This window comes from Bemisia tabaci, chromosome 1 (assembly GCF_918797505.1).
Source record: "Bemisia tabaci chromosome 1, PGI_BMITA_v3".
NCBI lineage: Eukaryota > Metazoa > Arthropoda > Insecta > Hemiptera > Aleyrodidae > Bemisia > Bemisia tabaci.
In genome coordinates, this window is record NC_092793.1 from 12,233,000 (window position 1) to 12,248,290 (window position 15,291).

Consider the following 15,291-nt stretch of genomic DNA (forward strand, 5'->3'; position numbering starts at 1 on the left):
AGAGTGGTCTGTGGTGGATAAAAAAAAAAAAAAAAAAAAAAAAAAAAAAAAAAAAAAAAAAAAAAAAAAAAAAAAAAAAAAAAAAAAAAAAAAAAAAAAAAAAAAAAAAAAAAAAAAAAAAAAAAAAAAAAAAAAAAAAAAAAAAAAAAAAAAAAAAAAAAAAAAAAAAAAAAAAAAAAAAAAAAAAAAAAAAAAAAAAAAAAAAAAAAAAAAAAAAAAAAAAAAAAAAAAAAAAAAAAAAAAAAAAAAAAAAAAAAAATAAAAAAAAAAAAAAAAAAAAAAAAAAAAAAAAAAAAAAAAAAAAAAAAAAAAAAAAAAAAAAAAAATAAAAAAAAAAAAAAAAAAAAAAAAAAAAAAAAAAAAAAAAAAAAAAAAAAAAAAAAAAAAAAAAAAAAAAAAAAAAAAAAAAAAAAAAAAAAAAAAAAAAAAAAAAAAAAAAAAAAAAAAAAAAAAAAAAAAAAAAAAAAAAAAAAAAAAAAAAAAAAAAAACACCACTTCATCGGGCTATTTTCTGAGATCAATATTCATTGAATGCGTTTAAATATAAGGCTTTATGTATGCGTGATATTTGTCCTATTTGTTGGCTTGCATTGTTTCCGACATACACGCAAGAAGAAAATGCTTGGAGATATGTTGCCTTAAAACTCATTCTCTGGCCCATTGCCTCTGTTTCCACTCGGTACCCTTTCTGTGATATTTTCACTTCATCAATATTCATTATTTAATATGTTTTCTTTTTTAGTGGGCGGTATTTTTTTTTAAATAATGCTTGTTTCTTAAATTATACACTTCTAGTCATAATCTGATTTTCGATTAAGAATTTTGCTGGGCTGGAATTTTTTAGGGATGCAGAGAGTTCTTCATAGCGTATGCTTTCGGTAGCAAAACACATTCTCCCTACGCACAACTACACAGCACGGTCGGAGTACTTTTAGCAGAAAAATTTCTGCGGTCGAGTTATTTCTGGCAAAATAAAATCAGCGCGGTCAAAATAATTTCAAAAAACAAACAAAGAGAAAAAAAGTGCAGCCTAGGTAATATCAATGAAACACTATTGCAGCTGCAGTAATTCACACAAAAATCCGTGTGCGAGCAGTATTTTTTCCATTTTTATTAGAAGAAAAAGATTTGAAAAGGTTATCAGAAAAAAGGATGCACTCCTAACAATTCTAATTCGCTAACTTCTCGAACTTGCGAGCAATGAAAGGCGCGCCCGCGCGCACCGTATGTATAGCGCCTTCAACATCGCGGAAATACTTCAAACGTTACACCGTTACGCCGATTTCCCGCCGTGCAAATTGCCTATCTGCGCCTTTCGGAGTGTTTTGAGGCGCATATCCACAGTTTACACGCGATCCACGGTTACATTACGGTATTAGGTCCACGGATAGAGCGATCGAGCACATTCTGTAGGTCTGGTAATTTAGTAGAAAGCACTTCGCTCCTTGATGACAGATAAGTACATGATAAAAATTTAAACCTGCTTTGATTTATATTTACACTATTTCAACACGGTAATCGAGTCACATTCCGACGGTGAAACCACCAGACCACGTATCTCGGTTTGCGACGTTGTAGACGTCCTGTCATATTTTATTTTTTAAATAGAAAACTACTCAACGTCAATTTTTAAAAACTGCGGTGTATTTTCTTCGATGTGCGAAGAAAATATGATTATTTTTTCCTCTTCAAAAAAATAAAATTTGAGCGAAAATTTTTAACACCGCAAACGAGATACGTGGCCTGGTGGTTTCACCGTTAATTTGACTCTGCATTCAAATCGATGAGCTAAATCATTGATTTTAGCTTCTCTACACTTTTGATCTCCTATATCTGAGGTTGCTTGTGTCAAATATTTTCAACAATTTTAATGAACTTTTTAAGCTAAATGTTTATTTCGTCGTATTTGAATCGAAATGATCTGGCGGTCATCCGTTCTTTAATGCATCCAACTCCACACTGAATTTTAATTTTAAACGCTAAAAATTTAGACACTTTTTGTATATGTGCCGTCATATCAGGATTTAACTTAGTTGTTGGACCTAGGACTTAATCGCATTGGTCGTCGCCTGAGAATGTTGCCCCTTCATTTCGTTGAGGAGTTGATTTTGTGACAGAAATGTTATAATAGTCCCTTTTTTGAGAAGGCAAATCAAATGAAAGAATTCTTTGTTTTACAATAATTTGTTCTTTAATGTGAAACTATATAAACCCTAAGATGATATATATTATCAGATTACAATTCTGAACATTTAAGAAGTCCTATTTTCGCATTAAGTTTAAATCTTAAATACAATTATTTTAATATTTAATTTTAAAAAAATATAAACTAATCGAATCAAATGATTATATGAAGCTACAGTATAAATTTGCGTACGGAATAGGTGTGAGGATTAAGCCTAAAAAACTGACAATGATTGTGAGAAATAGCTATCTCCATTTCAGCCCTACCTCCTGCCTCAGCTTGAAGAGTCATTAACATGTCCAGTTTTGCTTTACATTTATACTCATCGCATGGGTACAATTCATAAAACCCTCAGTCTCGCAATTTCATTGTTTCGTTGATTTAAAAAAAATAATTTGAAATGGTCCCCATCCAAATGAATTGATTTAACCGCTCTCAGTAGGCGAACCTAGACCATTCCACCTCCAGTTAGGTTCTGTGAGGTTTAGGACTTTTACTTTATTTTTAAATTCATATCTTGCCCTTTCAATATACTCTCATTTTTTCTTATTTTTCATATTTTGATATATTCGGTGATTATATATGAAATTATTAAGAAATGTAGAGGCCCTTTGAGAATGAAAATTTAAATGTACGAGTATTATAAGTTTACCCGTAAATCTAATTTAAATGAAGTGAATAGTTTTATTGTAGATCTGAGTTCACCCTCCAATATTTCCTACTTTTGAAATTTTGGATCTTTATAGGGCTTTTAATGTTGACTCAGTTTATAACAGGGATATTTTTAACTTTTCCTTATGCAGCTAATGTAAGGGTTGCTTTCGGTAGAGTATCCACACTATGCGAGATGTTAATAGTATAGTATAGTAGGTGATTTCTTCGTTATGTTCATATCAATGGCCCTTGCTTTTTGAAAGTGTTGCATTCACAGTTGCTTAGCGAATAGAATAGCTTTTTGGTGAATGCTGACGACCCTGTCAAATACATGATCGTCCGTGTGATCCCGTTCGTAAGGGACCTCGACCATATTTTTGAAGTTGTGTTTCTTGGCGATGCGTTGGGTGAATACCGAGGTGCCGAGCGTGCACGCCACCTCGGCGATGCGTTTCGATTTGACGTACTCCAGAGAGTGGGTGAACAGATCCTGGGCGATACCTCGCTTTCGGTAAGCCGGACTCACCCCTAAAAATACCAGCTCCACCATTCTATCCACGTTGAATGCTCCCAAGACGTCGACCTTATCGTCTATCTACAACATGAGAGAAATACATGGAAGCCTCAGTGATGTGGTATGCTTTGCTGTGTATTGATTCAGGGCCCGATTATCGCACAGGCTGGCCAGGCTAAAGCTTGGGGCACGAGCTTCTTGGGGGCGCCAAATTTTGAATTTTATCGAGACTATGAAGGGAGAGAAAACGAAAATCCTCGTCATCAGGAGCGGAAAAAATGAGTGGAATAGGTAAGTCTATGCGCCGCGTGCCCCTTCTCTGGACCCGAAGGCAAACAGGAAAGGAGCAGGAGGGGGGGGCAAAGAAATCATTAGCCTGTGGCGCCAGATTCCTTAATCGGGCCCTGTATCGATTGATCTACATTCAAACCCATAGAAAAGGATAGATACACAGGGTGTTGGCAACGAACGCCTTGAAAATCGATTATTTACCGCGGAGGGTGGAATTCGATCGACATGAATCCATCGAAAGATGAAAACGTGAATCGATCGACAAATTATAAAAAAATCCGGTGTCGCTTCGATCGACATGGATTGATCGAAAAACAAAAACGTGAATCGATCGACAAACCTATGGGTCGATCGAATCAGTGACGATGAAATCACGTTGATTGGTTCACGTTTTCGTTATTTGATCGATTCATGTCAATCGAATCGACATTTGTTTTTTAATAATTTGTCGATCGATTCACGTTTTCATTTTTCGGCCGATTTATGTCGATCGAATCTGTATCCTCCCCTTATACAGCTGCAAATGGGGAAATGTCGTTAATGGGCCTGTTGCAAACTTTTGCTAGAGCAAAAATAAGAGTTGTTTCTTATAGATAATGCCTCAAAAATCACGATGAGCGCATCGGCAAAGTCTGAAATGCACTCATAACTTCACAGTCTGCGTAAGAAATTTGCGGTTTTTTTGAGCTTCCCGCTTCAAAAACGATACTACGGCACAGGTGAACATTTTGTAAGAGGAGTAGTTCCATCGTCGGCAATAATCATCATAAAAGAATTTGGACGAATTTTGAAGGAAACTCGATTTCGAAAATTTGACACTTACTGCTCTCTTCACTATCACGGCAGCACTCATTACAGACATAAGTCTGAGCCAGAAAAACGAAGCGTTTGCTAGATTAGGTAATATGCGTCATTTCTCCAAAATTATGAAATGGCAGCTCCAGACAAGAGATTTGATGCAGGAGACCGGGAACCTGAAGAAGCAACTGATGAGGAAGCGGTGAGGAGGCTGGGCAGGAGTGAGGGAAACCAATTGTTTCAAATTATCTTTAGGAAGCAGAATTCTGATCGATCGCAGGCAATGAGAATGGCGGGGGCAGGGGTTGTCAGGCTGGTGAAAAATCAGCTATAAGAACTCGTGATTCTGACACATGGCTTACTTTTCGGATCTCAGATCACGGTCAATGACTCAAAGTTGCATCTTCGTGCGCAAATATCGTGTACAAAATTCGTAAAATAATGGGTCACCTACAAGCCCAAAATTTTAAAACAATTATTACTAACACAAAACATAATCTACTTGCATCTCTGAATACTGTAATTCGAGTCTTACATATTTATTTCAAAATGCGCATGTTCTGAGAAAGTGGCTGAAATACTTGGCCAACTCGGATTTTTCGGGAATGCCGCGCCACGATGGGAGTCTCTATCTATGCATACATGTAATAAACAAAATAATGATGGATAATTGCATCTATATAATCACTAATCATGTGATCGTAACGTATGAAAAATCGAGGGTTTTGAACTTTGCTGAATGTGCTCGACGAAGAACAGCCTCCAAATACTGAAATAATTACCTTTTTCTGTGATGTTAAGCAATAAAATGTGCCAACATAGGGTTTTCTTTTTTTTGGGGGGGGGGGGGGAGGCTTAATCCATAAATTTTTTGGAGGAAGGTTTTGACCAGCTGCGTACATTTTCGGCCAAGGAATGCATTTCTGGTTTAAGATGAGTCGCCCTTTTTATGCCGTTTTAAATAATGATGAAAAACAAGAAAATTCTAAGAATATCGTTTTAACTCTGAGCGCAAGGTTTGCCGTCAAAGAAAATTGGCCAAAGTGACTATCTTACATCCTCGGTGAACGTACTTGAAGGAAAGTTTGCTCTTCCAATGATGGGACCGTTATGAAACAGCGCGTCGAAATAAGCCAAAAAACCCGCATTTTTCGCCAAAATCGGCCTTAAGTCTCATGTTTCGGCCAGTATTAGACCCCTAAATAGACCGAAAATGACCAAATCATGATCCATTTCGCAAAATTTAGACTTTAAATGAGCAAACAATCGTAGAATTGAAGAATTTCAGGGTATGGGCCCAACAACGGCCCTTATCGAAACCCCTCCCTTGGCAAATCCCTTAATATCAGTCATTTACCGGTCTGCGCCTCTAACTGGCAACAATGTCGGCAGCCATTTTCGATTCGGAGGCTTAATTTTTTGTAGGAGTAAACATCTGATCTCCTATTCGAACTTCTTGACCCAAGAAACTTAATTTTGAACGTATTGTTTGTTACAGCTGCCCTAAATGGCAGTTTCATCCGTAAGACCGGTGGCCATTTTGGGCGCCATCTTTGATTTTAGGGCTTCTTGAGAGTCGCAGCGGAAAATGGACCTCATTTTCGGACTCTACGACCCTGAAAACCTAATAATTGATACCTCACAATGCATGTAGACCCGAATAGGCAAATTAGTACCCGTAAGAGGTATTTTTGGACGCCATCTTGGATTTTGGCCTGAAAATGACCTTTAGGCTAACTTTTGACTGAAAATTCGGATTCTACGATCAAAAATACATAAGAATCGACACCCGACACGACGTATTTGCAAACTTCAAATTTTTTTACCCCAAAACCGCCATTTTGGCCGCCATCTTGATTTTGGGGGGGTTTGTATGAAATTTGAGATGGCCATCATCGATTTTCTTTTTCTAGACATCAAAACGAAGAGATTGATGTATCACACAATATGCCTTCACGACTGCAACGGTGCAATCAGGGCCGCAAGGAGCTCCATCGCACTGTCTCACATTTCCTCATTTTTTGAAAAAAAGTTTTAACTCATATTTTTATGCGTAGCGATTGGATTTTCGCAGCAAATTTTGAACAGAAAATATTTTAGGATTATAGTCTTAGTTAAAATCACTTTAACTAATAAGTATCTCAATTCCTTCAAAACCGCGAACCTCTGCGCCTTGTCCTCCAAGCCCTTTGTTAGTATACTATGGACGCAACTATGCTGATAGTAACTGCGTAAAAGATTTACTTACTTCGGCCATATAATCGATCAGACCTATAGATCTTGCATTTTTGCATCCTCTTTTGAATTTTTCAAAAAAAGGTAGCTCTCCTGGCTTTGTTTTTTCCTGGAAAAATGAAAAAAATATCAAAGTGGTAAATTGAAGTAAATCGGGATGCCTACATCAGGATAAAACGACATACATGTATGGAAAACCACATTGGGACCATAACCATTCAAATGGGGATAAAAAGTGTCACATCAAGATAGAAAAAGGATGAACAGGAATAAAACGAAAATAATCAGGATATCCCCTAATAGAGTGCCGCCGATTTCATCCTTTCGTCATAATACTTAGTCAAATGTGTATGCCATGCATATCTTCCTTAGGGGCCGTCCCTAAACTACGTCACGCTCTAGGGGGGGGAGGGGTTGAGGAGAGCGTTACGCCATTTTGTTTTTACGTACTAAAGGATAGAGACCTACGTCATAAAAGCGTTACAATAGGGGAGAGGGAGGTCAAACCTGCCGGAAAAAAGCGTTATACATAATTTGAGGAAAGCCCCTACCTACCATTTCCTGTTCAAATCCAGTATCATTAGACACCAACTAGTAGATACAACGATCTTTTAAACTTAAAGTGTAAACAGATATCACCTGCATAAAGTATGGTTGAAAAAAATAAAGAATAGGTAATGAAGAAAGTTTCTTCATTACCTATTCTTTATTTAAGAAACAGGAAGTCCAAATATTGGATCCGCATTTTTACACGCTTCCAATTCAAGCTGTGACCAAATACGCGGTCAAATATGAGGAAGTGCACCTTTGGAGTCCAAGTAGCACAGATTGCAATAGGTAGCAATTGCATAGTAAAAATATTGCAATTATTCCACTGAGTGTTGTGTATGTTGCCTAGCTCCTATTTGAAGGGGCCCCGTTTATTGAAACTTACTGCAATAAAATTAAGTTGCAATCCTTCATTGCATGGCATATTGCCTATCTTTCTGACACGTGCAGTTCATTTTTTTGATTGTTTAAAATCGGCATAAATCGACTATATGATGTAAAAATATTGCAATTAAATGGTAAAAAAAATTACGATTTTATTGAAATCAAATTGCAATTTAATTTCAATATTTTCATTGCACTGTGCTACTTGGGAGTGAGACAACGTACCTGTATTTTATTGAAGAGGACTCCGACAACGCGGTCGGTCTGAGCGCTGACGGCAATGACGGAGATTTTATCTTTGGCTGTTTCTGCCATGAGGAGGTTCAGCTCCTGGATGGCCTCCTCGTCCTCAGACACACGGTAGTAAAGGGAGGTGGCCGGCTCATCCGGATAGAATCCCTCGACCAAAACGGCCAACGCGTCCTCAAGACGGTCCTCCTCCAGAACATAATAAAATATTTCCTGGTCCTTCGATTGCCCCAACAACGTGCCCGCTGTCCTAGATCGCTCTGTACGACAGCAGCTCTGTGACAGGATTCACAGACTTATAGTATCGAGGAAGGAATTTAGCGAGTTCAGATCATATAACCCTGTCAGCAGGCCGATCATTGAAATTGATAGACAAAGCTACAGACAAAGAAGACAAAAGGGATATGTAGGGAGCCTATTGGTGGAAGCTGGTGGTTGCAATGGACAAAGGCAGTAGGTAATAGACTAACTAACGGCAGCCCACGAGAAACGCGACATCATGTTCTCCCTTAGTCTATAAGAACCACACATTTCAACAAATAGGATCGCTCCAAACCCCTATGTCTTCTTTGTCTATAGCTCTGTCTATCGATTTCAATAATCAGCCCGCTGGGTGCCTGGCGCTGGCGGAGAACCCCCCAGCTGGAAAAGGGGAAGATCCCGTGGGGCCTCCCCCGAAAATTTTCAAAATTGAAGGTAATACTTAGAGATGCAATTTTGAGCTTTCTCAGCTTTGATTATCTCGCGAAAATACCTTAATTTTCAGTTTTCTGCATGAGTTACAAAAGTTACACACATATTCAGATGAGTCAGAAGCCCCTTCAAATTGGTAAAACGCAAAAACTGTGCTGTGCGTGCACATATACCTACACGTTAATCACTCACTTTCACAAGTCAAAAGCATAGGTACTTCCGATTTGTCAATTAATTTATTTCCAATTCATTTCGAGAAGCGTCAGCTACAGAAAAAAATTCATGTGAACTTTCCGTAATAAAATATTAACCTCATGATCGCAGCGTTAATGGCCAAAAATTGACCTTATTTTATGACTAATGTGGCGTTGATGAAAGCTAAAATCCTTTCAAATATACAAATAAGTCACGCATTTGGGGAAGGAAGAGGGTATGGCCCACAGGAATACAATCTCAAACTTATTTAGCCAAAACACTGTATTTATATTGACAATAAACAATTTATTTATACAAGCTTGCGCGTTTCGGGAGTTCTCCCATCTTCAGAGCATTCACGAATAGAGGATACATGTACTAACCACTATTACATGGGCATACATTTAAATACATTAATATAAATTTAAATACAGGAATACAGATGGATGCGAGTAAGGGGTCTGATACTGCGCTGACATGCGAAGTCGCAAGAGAGGATACGCATTTTCAGTTCCACCTCCGATTTTGCGAGCAAGTCGGTAGAGAAAGGGGGGAAACAGATCCCCGCGGAATTTTAACACCCCAATGAGCACGGTCCTCGTAACTTCAATATTACTTTGTCTTACGATGGACCTGCTCTTATATAATATTTGTTTATTTTTACATCTTTCAGTTTCGAAATAATTGAGGGGCTAGGAGGACAAGGCGTATAAGTGGAGTTTTTGAAAAAATTGAAATATTAATGATTTCAAGTAACACTAGTCTTAATATGTATTGTGTGAAAAATTCGCTTCCAAATCCAATTTTTAAGCATCAAAAAGTCAGTTTGAACTTTCTCTCCGTCACGAGGATCCATGTATAATTTCGGAACTTTGAACGGGTATTTCTCGCAATAGCAACAACTGTACGTACGTGCCTTGTCCTCAAAGCCACTTAATTACTGTAGGTAGTTGATGTCAAATACCTACAATGTGAAAATAAGAGACAAATTTTTAATACCATTTTGCCGAGTTCAAATCCAGACAACGAACGAATTCAACCCAGAAAACAAAGAAAACTGTCCCGATGCTCGCAACTGGAAAAAGAGACAGTTCCACAGCGTTAAACCACTTCAATTGACACGTTGATTTTTCTGGTCTCACCCACCAGACGACTCGACAGAAACTCTGTGACTCTCAGCTGGAAAAAAAAAATTCCACGGTGCAGAACCACTTCAACGAACACAATGGAATTCGTGGTTTCGCGAACTAAACGACTTTACAGTGAGGCTACTGAACTGGTAGCGCCAAACACACTCTGAACTTTAAACGAATCTTAAGTCTCCGTGGGAGTGTCGTGTATGATAACTCCAAAGTTTTGGAACAGCTCAAAAATGCGCTTCATTCAATTAAGTACTTTCACTATCTTACACTATTAATTTTATCTGGAGTATATCTATTAGATGTCTAATCAGAATCAGCTCAACTACAATAACACCAGTGAGTGCTTTGCGATACATCGATTGATTTGTCATTTAAACCTATGAAAAAGGACCGATAGACAGGGTGTTCGCAACGAACACCTTATTAATCGATTATTTACCACAGTTTCTAATGGGGGAATATCGAAAATCGATTATTCATGCCTCGCCACTGATTGACATGTTGCCTGATTATCTTCTCCTGCTTTAATGTTTCAGGAAACGAAGCATTATCATATGCCTTGAAATATGGAGGGAAACGTGTCTCTAATTTTCTTATTAAAAAAATAATAAAAAAAATAAAATATAGAGGAAAAAATAGACGACGACGGCGTGCAGTGTAGCAAAGGTTGATTCTGGATAATGTCACATAATTTATTTACAGACAACACGAACAAAAGCATGACTTGACAGAGACTGGAGGAAAAAGAATAAATAACTACTCAGATAATAAGTAAGATGATAAACACTCGTACTCCAGTAAACCGAGATTTTGAAGAAGTGTCCTCTCTTAAAGTCGCATACTCCTGGAATATCAGTATGAGTGAACTCCGCTGCACTCCCCACCACCTCGAAAAAGCTTCTGCTTTCAGACTTTCCGCCGCCTGAAATTGGAAAATGCGTATCTCCAGGGCAACCAAACCTTCAATATTATTTTTTAAAAAAATCATATTACCCAAAATATATGTAAATCCCATAATTTTTTTGGAAAAGGAAATGTTGGTTGCTTTTATAAGAAAAATAAATAATAAAAAACTAAATAAATGAAACATCAGAGGAGACTTGCAGCATCGCATTCAGAGACAGAGGATGAGGATGGAGGAAGATTAGACAAGAAGTGAAGAAAACAAAGTAAAGATATTTTTGAAGAATTCAAAGAAGTAAACATGCACCTCAGAATACAAGAGCCAGTGAGATTTGCTGCACAGTCACGATAAATTGAACATCGGTGCGACTAGACGCTGAGATCATACATATCTTAATTGCAGCGTTTCAAAATGTTTGCTCCTATTTTCTTTTTCTCCACACGAAAACTGAACGACTGCATTCCTCAACATTTCTATGTATGTGTGCAAGTAAAATAACTGATTTTAGGTACAGCAACCTGCCTCCGAGAATCGATAGATGTAGATTATATGGATATATTTATGCTATTAGGAACTATGTTACACGGAAACCCTATGCGCATATAGTTCCTTTTAGCATAAATACGTCCATATTACGCACGTAAATGAGCTAGCCCAATGTTGCCAACTTGCGAGAACTGCTACTAGTTATAACGCCTAGAAATGCCTGAATACAACTATTCGTCCTCAAGGGCTATCGGTGTTGCCTATGCAAAAAATTGAAGGCGTTCAGATTTTTCCTTGCCCTTGCCGTTACTATACGAATCGGAGTGTCCTGAGCACTCTGCGTTCTTGTTCTGTCGTTATAACATATGAATGGCCAAAATCGATAAATAAGTATCTCCATCGAAAAGTTTCAAAATCTTAATTAACTGTTTTATGTTTTTGAAAGCAAAATAATTTAATTATACCATCAAAATTTTCTGTAAAAAATATTGAAGGAGTTAAGAAAATTCACAGAGAATTACAAGACAAAGCTGTGTTAGTTTTCTTTAAAATAATGTGAACGCACTATTGCAACGCCACAATCGGAGATACGTATTTTTCCGACCTCAGCCATCAGTACATATCGACGGCGTAAGTACGCAATCACATATCTTGTTTGCGGTGTTTGAAAATCTCCACCACTATTTTATTTTCCTAAAGGAGAGCAAATTGACATCATTACTTGAAGTTTTTGCCGAATTTTTTTCGCACAGAGGTCGTTTTCCATTTAAAAAATAAAGTATGACAGGAAGTCTGCGACGTCGCAAACCGAGTTATGAGATTGCCGACTTACACCGTCGATTTAGGTTTTCCTATTGTGACCATTGTGCCCATTATGATACCTGTTACTTTTATAATGATAATGAAGCGGGATGAAATTGAAATGGTGGAAAGAAACCCACTCAGGGACAGGTTTTCATAATTTAGCTCCTTGGCCAGTCAATTCCACCTCAGTGACGCATTTCGTTTCATATCATCACGTTCAAAAGCGTTTTCGTAAGAATTTGCTGGTATTTACTGAGGATTGCTTAAAATTTTAACATTCTACCTTCAGTGCGAAAGAAAAAGACGGTAACTCGGCCCTTATCAGCTGCATACCGAAACAAGCCAGGCTATCCGCCTTATTCTGCCGTGCTAAGGAAGAACGCCGTATGAACATTCGAGAGTTGCCAAATTACCCTCCAAAAACATACAATTTTGACAACATTCATGCATATTTCTCCTTGAAATTGTTGGATATTTTAAATTACGTACAAAATTGTCCGAAAATTTTGGATAATAATATTCACAATTTTTCAAATAATTTCGATTTTTATCAGAAAGAACTTGGCAATGTCTTAATGCTCATACGGTGTTCTTCCTTGGCACGGCAGTATTAGAGGCACGCTTTGTAAATGTCCAGATAAGATGGATTACGCAGTGTTCTGTATCCGGTAGTGAGTAGGGCTTAGCCATTACGACTGATAAAAATCTAAATATGATTTTTCTTTGTTTCTTTCTTTCTTTCTACTCGTATTTTCATTCATTTGTCAACCAGGCTCGGACTGACCATAAGGCCAATCTGCCATTGGCAGATACGTCCCCTTGATGCGCAGAAAACGTGCCCCTCTGACAGATAGCAAAATAAGGAGAGAAAAATAATTACGACCGAGAATATATGCGGAAAATTTCTTAAATGAATGGAAGAAGAGAGAGTTAGGAGTAAAGAGAGGTGCATTCACGCAATTTACGGTCGTGAACTCGCAATGCTCTGCTCTATGCTATACTAGTTTGAAGAATCATTACGAACAAGACGAACGCAACCAAACACAGTGTGGAAATAAAGCGAGGGAAAGGATGCAAGTTAACGACGGCGCAGAGATACAACTATTCGTACTTGATGGACGTCCGTGCTGCATTTGAGGAATTGAAGGCGCGATGACGCGAAGCGTAAGCTCTACATACTCTGCTATATGCTGTCAATGAGGTGTCGCTCAGATTCGGGAGAAAAGTTGTAAAAGAGGCCTGAACACATCTCTCCTACCTTCGGCTTTGTTACTCACGAAGTGCTCGAAGCACCATTACGAATAAGACAAACGGAAACAAACAAAATATGGAAATAGAGGGAGGGAAAGGATGCGCGTTTACGACGGCGCAGAGATACAACTATTCGTACTTGATGGACGTCCATGCTGCATCTGAAAAATTGAAGGCGCGATGACACGAAGCGTGAGTTCTCAATGCTCTGCTATATGCTGTCAATGAGGTGTTTCGGAAGAAAAGTTAAAAAAGAGGCCCGGATACGTCTGTCCTGTCTTCGGCTGTGTTGATAATCGTTATCTTTCTTCTTTTTTCAGTTTCTTGTCTGATTCTTTTTCAGGATAGATTTGCAGACCCACGTCCTAAGCTCGTGTAAACCACAGCACTGGCTCGGTTCTTTTAGAAATAACAGTGCTTGGATGCGTGTAGTGGCTTTAATTTTTTATGTTTTCTTAATTTCAGAAGTCTGTCGGTTACTTCAATACGTTCAATTTTGCAAGTTTTATACGCTGTACGATTAATAAACTATGCGTCTGAAAATAGCGTAAACTTATGCTGCTTTGCCAAAATTTTCTGAACCCCTCTCCAAGTAGGGTAGATGCACTATCAGGAAATATTACATGATGCTCTTTAACCAGCCAAGGGTCTACGCCCTCAGATGCGAGCCAGTCCGACCCTGTTGTCGACGTCTATCTTATGACATTATAAACTTTGTGAATAAGTCGACTTCAACATTCATAACCAAATCCAACCTCTAGCAATTCAGGAAAATCATTCCGAAAAAAACCGCTCAATTAGAAAAAAAAGAAGAAAAAAAAAACTATTCGAGTCATTAGTTTGTTTTTATGTGACGAATTCTGTGGGAAGATTTTGCAAAACGTTTCCTCCTATACGAATCGTTTCCCATGCTAAATTTTTAAGAGGCGTCAGTTCCTTCCTCTAATTGACACTACTTATACCTGGCCGGTTATAATTTCAAAATTTTAATCATGGGAGAAATTACTGCAACAATTAACCCAGTAACAGATTAATTACCTCGCTCAATACGGGGAAAATTACTTGTAAAACGATTCACTGAACAAAAAACTCTAAACATTATCTACAAATGATCAATTGTTGAATCGCATGAACTTTCCTTTCATGCAAGGTTTTCCAGAGGGAAATGGGATCCCTGACTGGCATATCTCTGCACCCACTGTAAATGTCTAGATTTTACAGCCTGGGCGCTCTCTAACGTTATAGAGTAAGCACGAAGTATGTAAACTTTACATCATCCTGTTGGCATTGCATTTTTTTAAATAAAAAGTAATGCTGGCCTCCATTTTGCTTTCTTCCTAAAGATTAATTAAAACATAACTATAATAAATCAAACAATTATTTTATAGCGGAAATAACAACACTGGTCCTCAGCCAAAACGAAGCAAGACACTCGGATGGTGATGTCACATTAGATGGACTGAATACATCATAAATTTGAGTGGGAGAGCTGGAATGAAGATGGAGCATTTCGAGGGCCGAAAAGGAGTTGTATTGAGAACTGTGGAATATCACAAGAATTACAGATTAGTCACACTTAATGAAATACACCTGAAGGACTAAAAAGGCGGTACGTGTGTACACACGGGTATAGGATTGAGTGGACCAAGAATAAGGGGCAGCACACGCTTTTATGGACTCGATGACGTAGCGGGTGATGAGACTTCAAGTGTATATACGCGATTGGCTGGCTATAATCAGTGGAGCTATCAGTTGCAAGTCTAATCATTAATTTTATGGGTGATGACTGGATGATAGGACTGAAAAGATGAAAAATGAACAGAATCCATCCATCCGTAATGACTAGTCTGAATTTAAATGAAAATTGGGAATTTAAGAAAAAGAGAGAAATCGGACGTTGTGGTGCTGAAGGGACACGCAACAGGTGCCTAATAGTAGTTGTTTAGCACTGGCAAAT

The 15,291-nt window shown here is 37.8% G+C and overlaps 1 protein-coding gene across 1 annotated transcript; it reads right to left on the bottom strand.

Moving 5' to 3' along the window:
• Positions 1-2,165: 2,165 nt before the first annotated feature.
• On the bottom strand, positions 2,166-10,150 carry LOC109040347 (uncharacterized). The gene is made up of 4 exons (XM_019056254.2): positions 9,747-10,150; positions 7,836-8,135; positions 6,691-6,786; positions 2,166-3,434 (listed from the first exon to the last, which is right to left on the bottom strand). Exons 1-4 carry the CDS (start codon positions 9,747-9,749, stop codon positions 3,111-3,113), a joined length of 723 nt encoding a protein of 240 aa, XP_018911799.2. The 5' UTR covers positions 9,750-10,150; the 3' UTR covers positions 2,166-3,110.
• Positions 10,151-15,291: the final 5,141 nt, after the last annotated feature.

Coding starts and splice junctions, on each gene's coding strand:
- LOC109040347 (XM_019056254.2), bottom strand. Junction 6,787..7,835: donor TCCTCTTCAATAAAATACAG/GTACGTTGTCTC, acceptor TCATTTTTCCAG/GAAAAAACAAAGCCAGGAGA. Junction 3,435..6,690: donor TGATCGATTATATGGCCGAA/GTAAGTAAATCT, acceptor CTCATGTTGTAG/ATAGACGATAAGGTCGACGT.